The sequence below is a fragment of the Salmo salar genome, chromosome 06 (genome assembly GCF_965601325.2).
Source record: "Salmo salar chromosome 06, fSalSal1, whole genome shotgun sequence".
In the NCBI taxonomy this organism is placed as follows: domain Eukaryota; kingdom Metazoa; phylum Chordata; class Actinopteri; order Salmoniformes; family Salmonidae; genus Salmo; species Salmo salar.
The window spans coordinates 76,487,214-76,506,296 of NC_138296.1; the positions used below are offsets into that span (position 1 = coordinate 76,487,214).

Sequence of the window (19,083 nt, forward strand, 5' to 3'; positions counted from 1 at the left end):
TAGATGAAGGGGAGGAAACAGGTTAAAGGAGGATTTTTTTAAGCCTTGAGACAAGACATGGATTGTGTGTGTGCCCATTCAGAGGGTGAATGAACAAGAACAATATTTAAGAGCCTTTGAATGGGATATGGTAGTAGGTGCCAGGTGCACTGGTTTGTGTCAAGAACTGCAACACTGCTGGGTTTTTCAAGCACAACAGTTTCCCGTCTATCAAGAATGGTCCACCACCTAAAGGACATCCAGCCAACTTGACAGCTGTGGGAAGCAATGGAGTCAACATAGGCCAGTGTCCCTGTGGAATGCTTTCGACACCTTGTAGAGTCCATGCCGAGACAAATTGAGGAGGGGGGGGGGGGGGTGCAACTCAATATTAGGAAGGTGGTCTTAAATGTTTTGTACACTTTCAATTCAATTGAGAAAGGCTTAACAGTACCTACATTGAAAAACAAGAAAAATCCAATCATGGTCATATTTAAGTCTTTATTGATATTGGTCAGTACATGAAAAGGATGGAAGTCAGAATAATGAATTCAACAAGGTACATTGCGTAGAAACTACACAAGTCAAACTGAAACATTATTTTGCCAAGGATGGAAACTTACAAACTGAATTTAAAACAAAACACAGGTCAACATCTAAAAGATGAAATCCTTGCAAAGCTCCTAAAGTGAACTGTGGTTTGACTTATTGAACATGAATACACCACTAGATGTGACAATTTGAGTTTGTCATGAGTTCAAACAAGAGATGGAAGAAAAATAATATCCATCTTGAATCATACAAAAAACTAAATTCAAATCTACATATATTTCACGTAATGTTCCGGTTTAGCAATGCAATTATTTTCTTTAAGTTGTGGCAGAGGTATCACAATAGGCAAAGGAAAGAGGGGGGGGGGGGGGGAATAGACAAATTCTGGACAACAGTACTGTTACCGACTATGTGTTCATTGTTTTTGTTTGGGTCTCATATAAAAAGAAAAACATACGTGTTATTATAAAGTACATTACAAAACTGCGCCCCCGTTTGAGTCCAGGCCGTTCTGAGCGTGCCGCAACCCTGCAGTCCTGTTGCCCTTGACGACCGGAACAGCCTTTTCCTCATGGGGGTCGGTGTTGGAGTCTGTGTCATTCGAGTGCTGCGTCAGGGACGTCTCGCTGCCAGTAGGAGAGTCCACGCTCTCGTACCCTGCGCTCAGCTGGCTCCCGAAACCCCCTGCACCGTCACTAGTCAGGCCCCCCGCCGCCTCTGAGTGGTTGGAGAGTTTTGTCTCGCCCTCGCCGGGGCTGGAGACCATGGGAGACGGAGGAAAGTCTTCCTCTGTGCTGCTGACCTCACGGTACAGGCTGGGGGTGGCCGCTGCGCCCCTCTGGGAGGACGAGCTACAGTTGCTAGGTCCGTTGGAGACCCTCTCGCAGTCTTTCCCTGGCTGGACGGAGGGGGTGAAGGTCTGCTCGGCCTGACTGGGGGGCTCGGCAGAGGAGCTGGAGGGTGAAGTCCTGCTGGGCCCTGCCCCAACAGAGGCAGCCTGAGCTGGGTTCTGGGAGAGCTGCAGACGGGTCTCCCTGAGCTGCTGCTGGAGGACCAGGATGGTGCTCTGCATGCCCTCCACCTCCTCATCCAGCTGGATGATGAAATCGTTCAACTCTGGGAGGGACAGAAACAGACAACAGATGAAGCCACTGGTCAGAATACAGGGAGATGGAACACAGTCAGGATCAAGACAAAGAGCACCAGTTAAATGTTGGCAAACAGTTATATTTTTTTGCCAGGGGGAAAATACATTTGGTTTAACTGAATATTAGAAACATGTCTAAGAAATGCTGTACTGGTCTGCTGAATACATTTGGAGGAGAATACAGCTCCTCCAATGCAGAGGTTACAGACCACACTTTAATGTAGCACAGTTTAATAACCAGGGGAGCTACAAAGCACACATGGGTCTTCGCTGTGCTGAAATGTTACATTTCAAGCTTAACCATTATGGTAAAATATAAATGCAGATGCTATTTGACGGTAGATGGAGGTGGGCTTTTGTGTTCTCACCATCCTGGCTGCTCTTCAGCTCCTCACTGTACTTCTTCTGCAGTGCCAGCTCTGCCTCCAGCTGGGCGATACGTCCTTGGGACAGCTGCCTCCCCAGCTCCTGGTTCTCCTGGATCAGCATCCGGCACTTGGCCATGAGCTTCTTCCCCGTCTGGCTGCAAGGTAGACAGGCCTCAAATCACAAAATGAACCAGGGCCCAGCCAAACACCGCCCACAGGCAAGGACAGGGACAGCCCAATCAGTCCAGTGACCCAACCAGGTGTTGTTCCAGGTTGTCATTTTTGCAGTCACGAGCCACAGATGATCAAATTAGAGAGATGTTAAGCGTTACAGGAACAACATTTAAATCAGATGTACACCAGCACAACTGCAAATAAGAAGACCTGGAACACCACTAACACTATGAATTTGGTCCATCCATACAGCAAGTTTCCATTTCCAAAAAGAGTACAAATGAAGATACCGGAGACAGTTTTGGGCTCAGCAAAGGATACCAGCAAAGTCCCCATAGATGATAAAACAGCAACATTCTTATAAAGTAGCATACAGTACCTTTACCTTTTGAGTACCCCTATGCACATTCTACTACTAGAAGCAGGCCTACACTGCCCAGCAGGATGACGACCCACCAAGTTAAAGTACCCAATTTCAGCAACCATACTTTTGGTTTCTACACACCCAATTGTACTTTCAACAGCAAACGACACCATCAAAAATCCCAGTCTGTCACAATCAACCAATGAGTTAAGTCAGCACTTTGGTCAAGGTCACCGGAGATATAAATGTAGTAACCACGACAAAACATTTAATTTTTTCTATAGTACTTAGGGCTCAGACACACCAATAGCGTTTGCTGGCTGAGAATACTTAGCACCTCAACGCAATTTGCGAACAGAGTGCACACCGATTTTACATGTAGAATCAGGTGAAAAATGTTTGTCAGTCAGACATCTACAGCGGACGGTCCCTAAAACACAGCGCGCTGAACGATCAGTAGACAAATGCTAGATCCACATTTGGTGCGAGCCTTTAGCAGAAACTGAAGGAACAGCCGATTGTATGTTTTTATAGTCCTCAATCTTGTTACTTTGGTTGCTACCTGAATAGTTCAAGGGCTATCAACTATATTTTCTTGCCATTAGCAAATGTAATGTTACTTCCACTGAATCATACCTCATCATTGCTTCTTCAGCAACCACACCTCAGATCCTTGCAATTTTACCAGTTGTTCCCACCCAACCGCAATCTTTACTTTAACTCTTTATCCAATACAAGGCATTATACATTACCGGAACAATAATTCAAAGCACATCAATGGATATTGCAGAGAAAACTGAAGACAAAAGCTTATAACTCATGTGCATTCTTTTTTTGGGGGCGGGGGGGGGGCGCTTGTAATTTTAACTGTACGAGTGTTGTAACTAGCCTATATTGATGGCCAGATATCCAAGGCTGGATATAGGCTGTTTACCTAGTTGTGCTGCTGTTTGAAATTGAAAAATCAAAATCAATGAATTGCAGACTGCCCATAGATTACTATGACAAACAATTCATATCATCTCTAGAATGTTAACAGGAATTGAATCACCCCACCCCAAACATTAAAAAAAGTTCAAAAAGGTAATTGGCTAGGGGGGGAAAAGTGAGGTGAACAACAAATTACACAAATAACAATATATTGCACTGAATAAATACAGTACCAGTCAAAAGTTTGGACACCTACTCATTCAAGGGTTTTTCTTCATTTTTTACATTGTACATCAAAACACATATGGAATCATGTAGTAACCAAAAAAGTGTTAAACAAAAAACATATTTTAGATTCTTCAAAGTAGCCAAAGTAGTGTGCAAAGCTGTCATCAAGGTAAATGGTGGCTACTTTGAATAATCTCAAAATATAACATACATTGATTTGTTTAACACTTTTTTGGTTACTACATGATTCCATGTGTGTTATTTCATAGTTTTGATGTCTTCACTATTATTTGTGAGAATTGCAATACATATATCTGCATCCAAGTACCGTGATAACATCTTATTGTGAGCAATTCCCAGCCCTACTTATGCGATCCTTTATGGCAAATGACAGATATACAGTGAGAGGATGCCAAAAGTGTGCAAAGCTGTCAAGGCAAAAGGTGGCTACTTTGAAGAATATCAAATATATAATAATATATATTATATTTGTTTAACACTGTTTTGGTTACTAGATGATTCAATATGTGTTATTTCATAGTTTGGATGTCTTCAATATTATTCTACAATGTAGAAAATAGTACAAATAAAGAAAAACCCTGGCATGAGTAGGTGTCCAAACTTTTGACTGGTACTGTATATTCTCATGAAGTTGTAACATTACTTGTTTCACACAATTGTAATCACTATGAGAAAATAACACTCAAGCACCAACTACAGTGTGTATATGTTTTAGAAAAAACAATTTGGAATCATCGTAGCCTACCAGTTATTTTTTCAAGGGCACCAAATCTAACAGAGCAAATGGCTGTTGACACACTGCAGCGAGCACAAGAGCACATCAGAGAACCAAAAGAGGAAAGTAAATGAAACCGCAGCATATGAAACTCACAAAATAAAACATGTAAATACACTCTACCAGTATGCGGGGCATGATCAGACACAGGCGATCGGACCCTCGCTCGCCCACGCCTCAACCATAGTCACTTCAGGACTAAGGGTCTGGCTCCTTCCCCAGATTCTTAAACATTCTACTGGCCCCTCCTTCCAAAGTCTTACAGCTTATTCTAGAACTTTCCCCACAGTATTTTCATTGTATTCTACAATCTGTCCAAGAGTCTTAGAGTCTCAGGAGCACTAGCAGGTATGAGTGAGCTGTTTTCCACAGTTAAAATGTCTTTAGCTAGCGGGGCATTGTCTTTCAAATGTTCAATTGGTGATTTAGGCTAGGGGTGCTCTCCCTGCTCCGGCAGATTGCTCAAGACTGCCTCATTCGCCACCATAACCCCACATTTAATAAGGCAACTGTCTGGCTTCGGCTGAGAGGGGGGGGGGGGGGGCATATCCGTCTCGGACGTGACCACCTCTTCAGGAACAGTTCCGACTCCTTCAGGGCCCCTGGACGGTGAGGGGGGAGATAGAGCTGAAACAAGTGTCACCTGACCATACTGCATTTTCATTCAGTTTAGATTATGTGATATGTAGCTGGGGGATAGTACAAGAGTACACAAAACATGGATGGCAGTTTTTTGTGTGTGTTTGGGTTGGGTTTGAGTTTTTGGTAAAGTTTGAGTCTTGTGGTGAGTACAGCATTTCTCAGCCTTGCCCCCCCCCCCACCATGATTCCTGCATGCCTGCAGTGGGGGGTGTGAGGAGGTCTTGGCTTTTTTTTGGGGGGGGGGGAAGAGTTATTTTGATCGTCTTTACCTATCTGGTGTAAATTTCCAGGCACTCAGTTCATTTTGGGCCTGCTCCAGTTTGTCTTTAGTCTGTTCCAGTTCACCCTTCATTTTGAGGAAAAATAAGTTTATGGCCGGGTCTACCATGGACGACCGCAGTTGGGCTGCACTGGGCTGCTGGACTTGCTTGAGGTACTGGATCTGGGTCTGCAGGTTGAAAAGGAGACAGGTGTCAATAAAAGGCACAAGCACAAACTCCATTTAGAAAATCCATCCTTAGGTTTGTACAAGTTCCCAATAAAATTACATTGACTGAATTTACAAAAGAGCAGGGGTGAAAGTAGATGTCATTTCTTATCGGTAAGTGACACCCAAGTGCGCGCACGCATTTAAAAAAATAAATACAACAAAAATTACAGGGTATCCTTATCTGCTGACACTGACAAACAGATTTTTAAAAACGATGTCGGATCCATATAATTGGCCTACGAAAAATGGGAGACAAATACAATATGACGTCCATCTAACCTGGAGGAGGAAATTGTCCAAAAACAAACAAGTGGCACTGACCCATTGATAAAGACAGTGAACGTGCACACTCACCGGGGATATGACCGATGTTCTCCGCTGTTACCAATAAGATAGGCTACTGTTCGCTCAATTAAGTTAAGCATTTTGATAACAAAAAAAACCCAGATTGGAGTCTTTTCATTGTCATCTCTTTACAGCAACAGCAATTTGCTTTCCAAACAGTTTTTCCACGATTGTATTTTTAAATATTGTGATGCTTGACTGGTTCTTTCTGCTTTTCACTCAACAATCTATTTGGTATTTGCAGCACACGCTGCCCAAACTGCGGGCCCTTCCAACTGTAGGCTATGCAAAAAATGAAGAAAAAAAAATATTAAAAAAATAAAATAAGGATCCCCTGTGGCAAAATCATGCTTTCTGGTGTAGTAGCCTATTTTGAATGATTTTATTTCTGTATAAGACAGGAGTCAGCTTTTAGGATATTTAATTTTGGCAATTTCATTAAATTTACTTTAGGGGAAGCTTCCCCTAGCCTTATGGACATGCCGCCTATGCCTTTTAATGTGGCATAAACAACAAGTCATTATGTTTTCACCGGATTGTCAAACAATCACTTAATAACAAAGTGTTGTTGGTTACCTGTAGGTTACTGTAGGTTACCCACGTAACTGTAGGTTCCTGTAGGTTACCCACGTACATCCCTTTCTTACATACTGATTTTAGCATCCAAACCCTAGCAGTGCATCCACAATTTGACAAATGGAAAGAGACAGTCACAAAACACCAGTAGTAAAAATACTTTAAAGTACTAAAGTCGTTTTTGGGCGTATCTGTACTTTACTACTTATAATTTTGTCAACTTTACTTGACGACATTTGTAATCCAAATAAGGTACTTTTTACTCCTTACATTTTCCCTGACTCCCAACAGTACTCATTACATTGTGAATGCTTAGCAGGACAGGAAAATTGTCTAATTCACACACTTATCAAGAGAACATCCCTGGTCATCCCTACTGCCTCTGACTTGGCAGACTCACTAAACATTTTAGTCATTTAGCAGACACTCTTATCCAGAGCGACTTACAGTAGTGAATGCATACATTTCATACATTTTTTCTCCGTACTACACTTGTAGCCTGAAATGCTTTGTTTGTAAATGATGTCTGAGTGTTGAAGTGTGCCCCTGGCTATCGGTAAATTTAAAAATGAAAAATCGTGCCGTCTGGTTTGCTTAATATAAGGAATTTTAAATGATTTATACTTCTACTTTTAGTACTTAAGTATATTTTAGCGATTATATTTACTTTAGATACCTAAGTACATTTTAAAGCAAATATTTTTTTACTTTTACTCAAGTAGTATTTTACTGGGTGACTGTCACTTGAGTCATGACAATTGGGTACTTTTTCCACCACTGCAAAACACCTACGTGTATTGTAATGACATTCTGCAATTGTCATTACGCCTACACTTGTAGCCTGAATTGATGCATCCACTGTTGTCCGCTCGCCTTGGTCTCGGCTACTGATCAGCCCGCAATGTCCACAAGTGTCTCAGCCACTCATCTCCGCCTTGGCAAAATGTAAGCATTCTCCTCAAACCACAACACAATTTGGAGCGTATACCACCCGGTTTCCAGACATTTCACTGTTTCATGTGGCGGACATGCAGTAGTGTCAAATAATGGTGTAGTAGCCTATAGTTTTTTTGGGGCACGTTGTATTAATTGTGATAAGCTCACGTTTTACCGGTACGGCATAGCCCCACTATTTATTTTTCCAGAATGCAGTACCGGACCACCTTACTTTCACCCCTGCATAAGAGGCAATGAATGTGGCTCCTAACAGAGCTATAACATCAGTGACCATTACTGTAGCCGAAACCAATATCATGCTTACACAATACTCATATACCTTTGTAAATCATTACTGATGCTTGACTTCAAGACACCTTGTTAGACTAGTTTAAAAGACAGCTTTGGATTGATTACTGGACTCATCTTGTGCACCATAACTCTTAGATGTGTGCATTGTTAGATACTACGGCACTGTTGGAGCTAGGAACACAAGCATTTCGCTACACCAGCAATAACATCTGCTAAATATGTGTATGTGACCAATAAAATTTGATTTGATCAACTTAACATTTTATGCACCCAACTGGTCGAGTCAGTTTGATTGACCCCAGTTGATGGACAAAATGGATGGCATATGCTGCTGTAAAGCTGTTGGGTGAGCCACTGTTCTGTTAGTCAGAGACAGAGCTCTGCCAAGGCGTCACATTGTCCATATACTGTATATCTTTCTATATTTAAAGCTTAAACTAGCAGTGAATTAATTTAACTGGAGCGCAGAGCGAGTTTGCCAAAGGCCTTCTCACCCGCTTAAATGCCGCTCTCTTCACAAGCTCAAGGCATGCCCGTCCCAACATGCATTTGTAGGCCACTTGTGTGCTGCTATAGCCCCTTGCTTAAGCTACTGTCATGGAGTTGGCTAAATATTTTCATAATGAAACTGATAAAACACACCAGTGCAAAATCAAGGTGACTTACAAGGATGGAGGACCAAGTGAGGGAGTGTGGCGATGTAGTGTTCACAACTAAAGAATCATTGTGGAATCTGAAAAGTTGTGTATGCCGAAAGCATGGTGTACTATGTTCACATGATAAGAGAAAGGAAGATGGTGGGTCATTGTAGCAACAGCAAACAAAAATAATCTGATCATTTTTGTTCTATTATCTATACAATAGGCCATCATTGATTTTGGCCCAATAGGCCTGACATATTACCTCTTTCAAGGAGATTTCCATTTTGATAGGGTTATTTTAGCTAAAAGCCTTTAGGCCTACCTACCTATCTATATATAAAAAAATAAACATCTGCATCCCTGCCCAGCCTGGCAAGTGGCCCGAAGGGTGTTTGCATCTCCAGTGGCTCTGCAAGCGCAGAGAGGGTACGCCGCTGCTGGCCTGCTCTGCAGGCTATAACCTTGATATAACAGTCTAATAATCTAGCCTAAATAATACATTTCTTCCTTCGCTCCTGACCCATTTAGTGTTTATATGCTGTTTATTAAGACATGTAGCCTATTTAAAATGTTGAGCGCTTCTTACAGTCACCTTTTCATGTTAATTAAAATACTTGTCATTGAAATCATATGGTTTGGTTTCAATCCTTCAAGACCAGATGGTTGGTCCAGGTAGTCATAAAAATAGATGGGTGTTGGTTAAATGGTCATTTGAATGAATGGAGTGGTAGTTTTTTCCTATAAGCGAGGAGTGGTTTTTAGCAGTACCCCATAATGACAAAGAAACAACAGGTTATAAATGTTTGCATATTTATAAAAAATAAAACTGAAATATCACATTTACATAAGTATTCAGACCCTTTACTCAATACTTTGAAGCACCTTTGGCAACGATTACAACCTCAAGTCTTCTTGGAAATGACGCTACAAGCTTAACACACCTGTATTTGGGGAGTTTCTTCCATTCTTCTCTGCAGATCCTCTCAAGCTCTGTCAGGTTGGATGGGGAGCGTTGCTGCACAGCTATTTTCAGGTCTCTCCGGATATGTTCAAATCGGGTTCAGGTTCGAGCTCTGGCTGGGCCACTCAAGGACATTCAGAGACTTGTCCCGAAGCCACTCCTGTGTTGTCTTGGCTGTGTGCTTAGGGTCGTTGTCCTCTTGGAAGGTGAACCTTCGCCCCAGTCTGAGGTCCTGAGCGCTCTGGAGCAGGTTTTCATAAAAAAATCTCTGTACTTTTCTCCGTTCATCTTTCACTCGATCCTGACTAGTCTCCCAGTCCCTGCCGCTGAAAAACATCCACACAGCATGATTCTGCCACCACCATGCATCACCGTAAGGATGGTGACAGGTTTCCTCCAGACGTGACACTTGGCATTCAGGCCAAAGCGTTAAATCAGACCAGAGAATCTAGTTTCTCATGGTCTGAGAGTCCTTTAGTTGCCTTTTGGTAAACTCCAAGCGGGCTGTCATGTGCCTTTTACTGAGAAGTGGCTTCCGTCTTGCCACTCTACCATAAAAGGCCTGATTGGTAGAGTGCTGCAGAGATGGTTGTCCTTCTGGAAGGTTCTGCCATCTCCACAGAGGAACTCTGTCAGTGACCATCGGGTTCTTGGTCACCTCCCCGACCAAGGCCCTTCTCCACAGATTGCTCAGTTTGGCAGGGCGGCCAGCTCTTGGAAGAGTCTGGGAGGTTCCAAACTTACTTCCATTTAAGAATGATGGAGGCCACTGTGTTCTTGGGGACCTTCAATGCGGCAGAAATTTTTTGGTACCCTTCCCCAGATCGGTGCCTCGACACAATCCTGTCTCGGAGCTCTATGGACAATTCCTTCGACCTCATGGCTTGGTTTTTGCTCTGACATGCACTGTCAACTGTGGGAGCTTATATAGACAGGCGTGTGCCTTTCCAAATCATGTCCAATCAATTGAATTTACCACAGGTGGACTCCAATCAAGTAGTAGAAACATCAAGGATGATCAATGGAAACAGGATGCACATGAGCTCAATTTCAAGTCTCATATCAAGGCATTTCTGTCTTTTATTTTTAAATACATTTGCAGAAATGTCTAAAAACCTGTTTTCACTTTGTCATTATGGGATATTGTGTGTAGATTGATGAGGATTTTTTTTTTAAATACATTTTTGAATAAGGCTTTAACGTATTAAAATGTGGAAAAAGTAAAGGGATCTGATTACTTTGGGAATGCAATGTATGGCGGAGGCATGCATGAACGTGTAAATGGAGGGCCAAGGGGAAGGACTACATATCCTGCAGTCTGCTCATTTGGGAAAACAGCAGGACGTATTGCAGTGGGATACGTACTGTACACTCTTGCATTTCCTGCTCCTTAGTGGCGAGCCGCATGACCAGGATGTTCTCCCTGCGTGACGCCTCCTGCTGCTGCTGCTTCAGCTTCTCCTCAGACTCCTTCAGCCCAGTCACATCATTCGCTGAGACAGTGAAAGGACAGAAATAACAGTTAACCTCACCATCATGTGTCAACTGAAAAGGAGCCAAGTCATCAATACCATAACAAAAATCAACTTCAATAGTGTGGATTTGTACCCCCCAAAGTTTGGTATCGAATGATGACTTGATGAAATGTTGGAGTAGGCCAACATTTGTGGATCGCTTACAATTCAGATCAGCATATTTCACCTCCAGGACCTGGACATAGGCTTCATGTTGTTTCCACCTAAAGGACAAATAATAGACATGAACACATTACATTTTTAACAATGCTTTTATCGGACAAGAACGAGTTCATTGCATCCGCTGTGGAGCCCAGTTTTATAATATTACCATATGTCCCAGCTGCCTGCCGTAGTATTGAAGTAATCACAAAAAAAACAGGCCTTATTTTTGGACCTTTTTCACCCTGCCAGATCCTATTAGTTCTATTGAACACCGTGGCACTAACGCCCCTTCCGAACATTCTATTCCCAGCTTATTTTTTATTTAATATTTTAATTTCACCTTTATTTAACCAGGTAGGCTAGTTGAGAACAAATTCTCATTTGCAACTGCGACCTGGCCAAGATAAAGCAAAGCTGTTCGACACATACAACACAGAGTTACACATGGAATAAACAAACAGTCAATAATACTGTAGAAAAAGTCTATATACAGTGAGTGCAAATGAGGTAGGTAAGGCAATAAATAGGCCATGGTGGCGAAGTAATTACAATATAGCAATTAAACACTGGAATGGTAGATGTGCAGAAGATGAATGTGCAAGTAGATATACTGGGGTGCAAAGGAGCAAGATAAATAAATACAGTATGGGGATGAGGTAGTTGGGTGGGCTATTTACAGATTGGCCATGTACAGGTGCAGTGATCTGTGAGCTGCTCTGACAGCTGGTGCTTAAAGATAGTGAGGGAGATATGAGTCTCCAGCTTCAGTGATTTTTGCAGTTCGTTCCAGTCGTTGGCAGCAGAGAACTGGAAGGAAAGGCGAATTGTTCTACGTCACAATGCCTGCTTTGCTATTGTTGGCAATGGAGAGCTGCCCACAATGTTTGTAGTTAAAAGGTAAGCAACAAAAAAATGACTCATGGAACTGAGGTCGTCCCATTGTTTCCTAAAGGGAAATATAGGAATGTCTGTCTATTTCGCCAAATATCTCACAATGTGTATATTTAGATTTTTTATAATTGGATACCATTTTAATCATGAGAATCTCCTCTTTCTAATTATGTAAGGCGGGGCAGTGTATTCCATTGTCAAACGCTAGACCCAAAATACCTTTTGCCCTTGGAACGCTGAGCTCCCCCCAATGTTTTCCTATGGAGAGGCATGCTGGTATATTTTGCCAAATATCTCGCAATGTGTATATTTAGATGTTTTCAAGTCGGCCACTATTTTAATCATGATAATCTCCTCTTTCTAATTATGTAAGGCTGGGCAGTGTATTCTGTCATCAAACGCTAGACCAGAAATAGTCAGAAGTTGCCATTTTTCCTCCTACTTACTCGTTATGCAGACATAAGCACACTTGGCACCATCGAGGTGCAGATGTTACTTTCTACACAAGTTGTTATTTTATCAGTTTCATCCAAAGAACAGATTGTAGTTGTGCCACTTAGGCAAAATTGAATTCTATGCGTCACTCCAGCCAAAACAGTCTCTGCGAACATTCGAATACATTCATTTGCTATGGGCTCGCGCTAGTGTTCCAGTTTAGCCAACGTTCTTTTGCCATTTTCAGCCTTGGGTGAATTTTGACTTGTTCTATTGTCCTGCCTAACATTGAACACACTTGTCCTCACATCCAAACAGAATTGTCCCATCCTCCATCTACAGTAGTGTTATCCATTTACCTCACACACAGTTCCTCTCGGGTCAGGGTCTTCATGTCAGATTCACTGAGGCGAACCTGAATGAGGAAGATGGGAATACTCTAGTCAGCAAGTAGAAGTCTTTAGCTGCATAACATGATCAATACTGAGACACTTGGTTTCCTAATAGACTCTCTCTCACACCTTCTTTGGAAGGGGTTCCTCATTCGTCATTCTGAACTCTGAAAGGAAAGTGAAAGCAGTATCAATTAATTCAGCGGAAGCTTCAAAAGCAAGACGTTCGGTTCAATAATGATACTTGAGGTCGAATGAACTGCTAGCTACAGCATATCTTCCAAATATTCTGACAACTTTCTTTTCGCAGTTCCTTTGAGGCGCACACCGCTACGGCACCGTGGGTTGGCAGTTTCACTTTGTGTGAACACGATTAGCTAGCTAGTTAAGTTAGCTACTGCTACCATACAATACACCAACTAACTAGGTACAGTTGTTAGCAAGTTGAAATAATAAAAATATCTGAATTTGCATATGCCTGTCTGATGCATTCTTTGCTTGCTTTAACTCTAACGTTAGCCGTCATGCATCCATGTTAACAGTAGTGCAAATCAACAAAACGTAACGTTAACTGGCTGATCTCTTAATGTGTTATCGTTAGTTAGCTACTTCAAGGTTAGCTAACTAAAAACCACAATTCTATTAAAACTGTTAATATGTAGCTGTGTCCTTTTAAAGTATCGGGTTAGCAGGATAAATATGCAATGGCTATCCAACTGTTAGCTAAAAGTTAGCTAGCTAGCTTAACGTTAACGGAATAGCGAGCATGTTAATTTTTTTTTATAGAAATACAATTAACACCTCGCATTGACCAGCGTCACGTTACGAGCCACTTTTGGATTCAGTCTACAAGGAAGTGTTGCCTACTTTTAATTATGACCTCAAATAAATGTCAATATGCATCGGCTTAAATGATGTTTTCCCCCCCAAATGTTCAGCTAGCTAATTACCTGTGGTCGGTTCTTTGCTAGCTATGTTTCCGTTTCTTGTTGTCACAAAATGGCGGAGAAAGACGACTCCTATCCCCGTCCACAAATGAACATTCCTTTTTCTTTCGCGCAAAACCCTGCTGCGAATAAACACTTACGCGTTTGCTTTAATATTCGAAACCCAAATGTATTGAACGCCCATCTACCTATATGGAATTTACAATCTGAATTTGCTAATTTCTCAGTTAAGGGCTGCCAACTTTTGAACATGGAGTAGCTTGGAGTGTGATTTCATATCGTCAATGGCTCCACCCTTAGCCAGGGGGCCCTCACCCCCACCTAAACAATCTGTTTTAAAGCACATTTCCTGAAATTCTACATATTTTCACATGGTTTAGGCCCATGACCAGGCTTGAATAAACATGTTAAAACATCACAGGTCAAGTGTTTTCACGATTCTTTTAAAGTTGAATACACACTCAAAACTCGACGACTTGGTTTGAAGTTCATTTTAGATTATTTGGGCATGACATTTAGTTTTTGCTAACTGGGGGACATTGAATTACATTGTTTATTGGTTAGAAAATGCTAATATTAATTGCTGGTGGCAGTGGCTAACCATAGAATGGATTGCAGTCTTTCTTTGTCCATAAGAAACCAACATGTAAATATGTAATTCATTTGGGTAAGCTATCCCTTTAAAATTTGACCAAAGAAAATCCTGCCTAGAGGTATAGTAGTTTTCCAAGAGGGTTGGCCTCCCAGGCGCCCACCCCTGATCTGTTTCCCAAATACTGGGGGTTTGAATATGTTCATGTGACAAATTACCCCACATTCAAGAAAAATGGAATGAATACCTTGCCATCATCTTAATCTATTGGCAAGATATTTTGCATTTATGCCTATCGTTTCTACTTAGCAGCTTGTGCACAGTACTAAAATGACAAAACAGGATATTTGAGGCAAGGGGCACTTCAATATAGCCTAATCTCATTTTATGACGTAGCATATATTCAACACTGTCCATACATTTTTACAAAAAATGCATAGGCTTCATTGAACTTTTTGCATGTCTTTTTTAAATGTATTTTCAAAGACACAAGTAGGCATATCAGATTTCAAAAAACCTAATTACACCATCAAAATTGGTAAGAAAGGAAATAATAGAAACGGAGGTGTGGGTCATGAAAGAAGATGGCGGACAAGGAAAAAAAGGAAAAAAATGGTACATATTATGAATAAAAATGGAATGGGGGATTGCAGAAGCCTTCTGGAAGCTCTGGTGAAGGAGAAAGGAGGAGAAAAGTTGAATATGTTTTGATGGAATATTATATTTATTTAACTAGGCAAGTCAGTTAAGAACAAATTCTTATTTACAATGACAGCCTAGGAACAGTGGGTTAACTGCCTTGTTCAGGGGCAGAACAACAGATTTTTACCTAGCAACCTTTCAGTTACTGGCCTAACACTCTAACCACTAGGCTACCTGCCGCCCCAGGTGGAAGTCAGTTAAGAATACATTTTTATTTACAATGACGGCCTACCAGGGAACAGTGCATTGTTCAGGGGCAGAATGACAGCTTGGGGATTCAATCCAGCAACCTTTCGGTTACTGGCCCAACGCTCTAACCACTAGGCTACCTGCCACCCCAAATTACTCCAAATTAACTAATTGTAGTGGCAGGTGCAGTTATGACCGCCAAAAAGGAGCTGGGTGTACTGTAGAGGGAAGCGGTGTGGTGAGGTGGGTCGGCATCAAGTGCAAAAAGAGGGATACATGCTCTAGTAGCACAGAGATGGAACCTGACGAGAGTATGGATGTAGTATCTGCGGTGAGGACAGCCAAGTTTGGGCCTCGTCCAGAGGATGAAAAGGATGATACTGACCCAGTGAGAGTGAGGTTTATGGAGATAATGGATCCTTGCATTTTGTATATGTGGTGTCAGGTTGGATGGAGAAGAGGTTGGGGAATGTTGAGTTGGTGGGAGTAACTCTGAGTGGATTGGTGATGATTTATTGTGTTTCTTCAGTCCAGAGGGAGTGGGCGCTCAGGATCACACGATTAGGGACAAGAAATGTGGCATGGTTTGCTCTCCGGAGCAAGGTGCTGTGGAAAGGAGTGATCACGGGGTGGCATTAAGTGTTGAGGAGGATCAGTTGAAATGGAAGATTCCCGGTGTCTGTGATGTCAACCGTTTGGTGTGATGGATATCCGGGGGAGAGCGTGGAGAAACAGAGAAGGTATTGTCCGTCCTGCTGAGTTTTGATGTAGAATCTTTGCCTGACAAGGTCAAGTTAGGAAGTGTAAGTTATCCCATGAGAACTTTTGTTCCGAAAATACTACGATATTTTAGGTGTCAAGTTTATGGACATGTTGTAGCAGTGTGTAGGAGGGAGATTCTTAGATGTGAGAAGTATGCAGAAGGGCATGAGACGAAGGAATATGTAGTATTGGTGGAGAAAGTTGTGTGTATTTAGTTGTGGGGGTGCCCATAGGGCTGGAGATTGGAGGTGTCCGGTGAGAGAAAGGCAAGTTGAGGTTGCCAGGGTTAGAGTAGTACAGAAAGTGTTGGATGCTGAAGCAGTGAAGAAAGTGGTAGAGGATGATGGTTACAGGGTGAGAAATACTGAGCGGATTCCTGAGTAGGCAGAGACCAAGAGAGAGTTATGGGAAGAATATGTGCTTAGAGAGAGGGCTAACTGTTGGCAGGGCAATTTTTATTTTTCCCAATTTTGTATTACCATATCAAGAATTTAATGTAGGTAGGCTGTGAATGGCCTCACACACCAGTACAGTAGGTGGCGGTGTATGCACTTAAGTTGGATGCGATCTGCCATCCAAATCCTAAAGAAGAAGAATCTGCCCGGTTTAAAGTGGGGTGGCAGAAAAATAATGGATCTCCCTTGTGAAGCTGCCTTGGCAATGCTTGCGATGTAGAATTGTTGGCGCATTAAAGTTCTTGCTATTCGAATTCGCCACAGAACAATGAGACAGATATTTCACCGAATATGGTAGTGAGAGGAAGCCCACTGGCCGACAGTGGGAGAAGATTGAACGAGATGGATTTTGGCCGACATTCTTCACATTTTCTAATCAATAAAACATTTGATCTCAATAGCAAGAACAGTATGTTATGAACAGACTAAGCTTTGTAGATTTTACCCTTTGCAAAAGTTTACAAAAAATCGTGTTTAGAAGAAGTGCAAAGGCGAATTGAGTTATTGCACACGTGCTCTTCACATAGGTGGGGTTCACTATGTTTGTTCCCATTGGAAACGACAGGCACCATAGCCTGTCGTTTCTATCTTGGTTTAGTTATAAAAATCTTTGGTATGGATATGGCGTCGCAGCAGCGAATCAAAGCTCTCTGCTCACAACCCAACAGTGCTGAAGAAGGGGCGGGACGAGTTCACATCAAAGAGTATGTTCACATACTAGCAGAGATGCTAGGCTAGCTCACTTTGTCACCTCAGAATATCATCCATTTTAATTACTATCCATGCAAACCATTTTGAGCAAACATGTTTCATGTTTTGAACTAACCAGATAGCGTTTCAACATCTTCAGAAAACGGGGGAACTTCGCATGATTCACTACTTTATGCTTTATGTGCCTATGCCATCAGCCAGGTAGCTGGAATGTTAGATGTGTTGAAGTATCATTTGAAAGCTAGAATAAAAGTAGCATTACACAGTATTTAAAAAAAAAAGTGTCAACCAGTTATTGCCACGAGTTAACCTGTAAAGTTCTATTATGGACTAGTTTGGTAAGTAAACGTGAAAAATGCAACTTGGGTAAAGAAAAAGCCAAACAAAAACTGCTTGCTTGGTGGGCAAAACAATGAAAAAACGCCACCTGCTTGTGTAATAAATTGGATGCAGTCTATCACAGTGCCATCCGTTTTGTCACCAAAGCCCCATATACTATCCACCACTGCGACCTGTACGCTCTCGTTGGCTGGCCCTCGCTTCATACTCGTCGCCAAACCCACTGGCTACAGGTTATCTACAAGTCTCTGCTAGGTAAAGCCCTGCATTATCTCAGCTCACTGGTCACCATAGCAGCACCCACTCGTAGCACGCGCTCCAGCAGGTTTATCTCACTGGTCACCCCAAAGCCAATTCCTCCTTTGGTCGTCTTTCCTTCCAGTTCTCTGCTGCCAATGACTGGAACGAACTGCAAAAATATCTGAAGCTGGAGACTCATATCTCCCTCACTAGCTTTAAGCACCAGCTGTCAGTGCAGCTCACAGATCACTGCACCTGTACATAGCCCATCTGTAAACAGCCCATCTATCTACCTACCTCATCCCCATACTGTATTTATTTATCTTGCTCCTTTGCACCCCAGTATCTCTACTTGCACATTCATCTTCTGCACATCTACCATTCCAGTGTTTAATTGCTATATTGTAATTACTTTGCCACCATGGCCTATTTATTGCCTTAACTTACCTAATTTGCACTCACTGTATATAGACTTTTTGTTTTCTTTTGTTCTACTGTATTATTGACTGTATATTTTGTTTATTCCATGTGTAACTCTGTGTTGTTGTATGTGTCGAATTGGTATGCTTTATCTTGGCCAGGACACAGTTGCAAATGAGAACTTGTTCTCAACTAGCTTGCCTACCTGGTTAAATAACGGTGAAATAAAAATAAATATAAAGGTTTAAAAAAAAAACAATGATATATTTAAACGATCAGGCCCGAGGTGTCACACCCTGACCATAGAGAGCCCTTTTATTTCTCTATTTTGGTTAGGTCAGGGTGTGATTTGGGTGGGCATTCTAGATTTTGTATTTCAGTGTTCTATGTTTTCTATTTCTTTGTGTTTTGCCGAGTATGGTTCCTAATCAGAGGCAGTTGTCTATCGTTGTCTCTGATTGGGAATCATACTTAGGCAGCCCTTTCCCCCACCTTCAGTTGTGGGATCTTGTTTTTGTATAGCTGTTAGAAGCCTGCAAGACTTTTCGTTCGTTGTGTTGTTTATTGTTTTTTCCTGGTTCACCTTAAATATAATTATGATGAATCCAACTCGCGCTGCGCCTTGGTCTACCCATAACGACGAACGTTACATGAGGGGGTGTTATACCACGGCTAAGGGCTGTTCTTGTGCGCAACGCAGATGCCTGGACACAGCCCTTAGCTGTGGTATATTGGCCATATATCACAAACCCCCAAGATGCCTTATTGCTATTATAAACTGTTTACCAATGTAATTAGAGCAGTAAAAATCTAATCAAATTAAATGTATTTATATAGCCCTTCTTACATCAGCTGATATCTCAAAGTGCTCTACAGGAACCCAGCCTA

At 41.9% G+C, this 19,083-nt stretch overlaps 1 protein-coding gene and 1 non-coding gene across 3 annotated transcripts; both read right to left on the bottom strand.

Moving 5' to 3' along the window:
* Positions 1 to 466: 466 nt before the first annotated feature.
* Positions 467 to 14,094, bottom strand: wtap (WT1 associated protein). Of its 2 annotated transcripts, none has more exons than XM_014205514.3 (8): positions 13,789 to 14,094; positions 12,968 to 13,005; positions 12,806 to 12,861; positions 11,121 to 11,179; positions 10,807 to 10,934; positions 5,450 to 5,628; positions 2,047 to 2,201; positions 467 to 1,647 (listed from the first exon to the last, which is right to left on the bottom strand). In XM_014205514.3, the coding sequence occupies exons 2-8, from the start codon at positions 12,995 to 12,997 to the stop codon at positions 1,007 to 1,009; spliced, it is 1,248 nt and encodes a 415-aa protein (XP_014060989.1). In that variant the 5' UTR covers positions 12,998 to 13,005; positions 13,789 to 14,094; the 3' UTR covers positions 467 to 1,006. The 2 variants fall into 2 exon arrangements, with proteins under 2 accessions (XP_014060989.1, XP_082833099.1); XM_082976973.1 differs by lacking the exon at positions 13,789 to 14,094 and adding an exon at positions 13,640 to 13,774.
* On the bottom strand, positions 1,822 to 1,956 carry LOC123743619 (small nucleolar RNA SNORA22). The gene has a single exon (XR_006770475.1). It is a non-coding gene; the product is annotated as a small nucleolar RNA SNORA22 (small nucleolar RNA).
* Positions 14,095 to 19,083: the final 4,989 nt, after the last annotated feature.

Excerpts from the sequence above, each read along its gene's own strand:
- wtap (XM_082976973.1), bottom strand. Across the intron at positions 5,629-10,806 it reads AGGAAATGCAAGAGTGTACA|ACCCAGATCCAGTACCTCAA; the intron begins GTACGTATCCCA and ends TTCAACCTGCAG. Across the intron at positions 1,648-2,046 it reads GCTGAAGAGCAGCCAGGATG|AGTTGAACGATTTCATCATC; the intron begins GTGAGAACACAA and ends TGTCCCTCCCAG.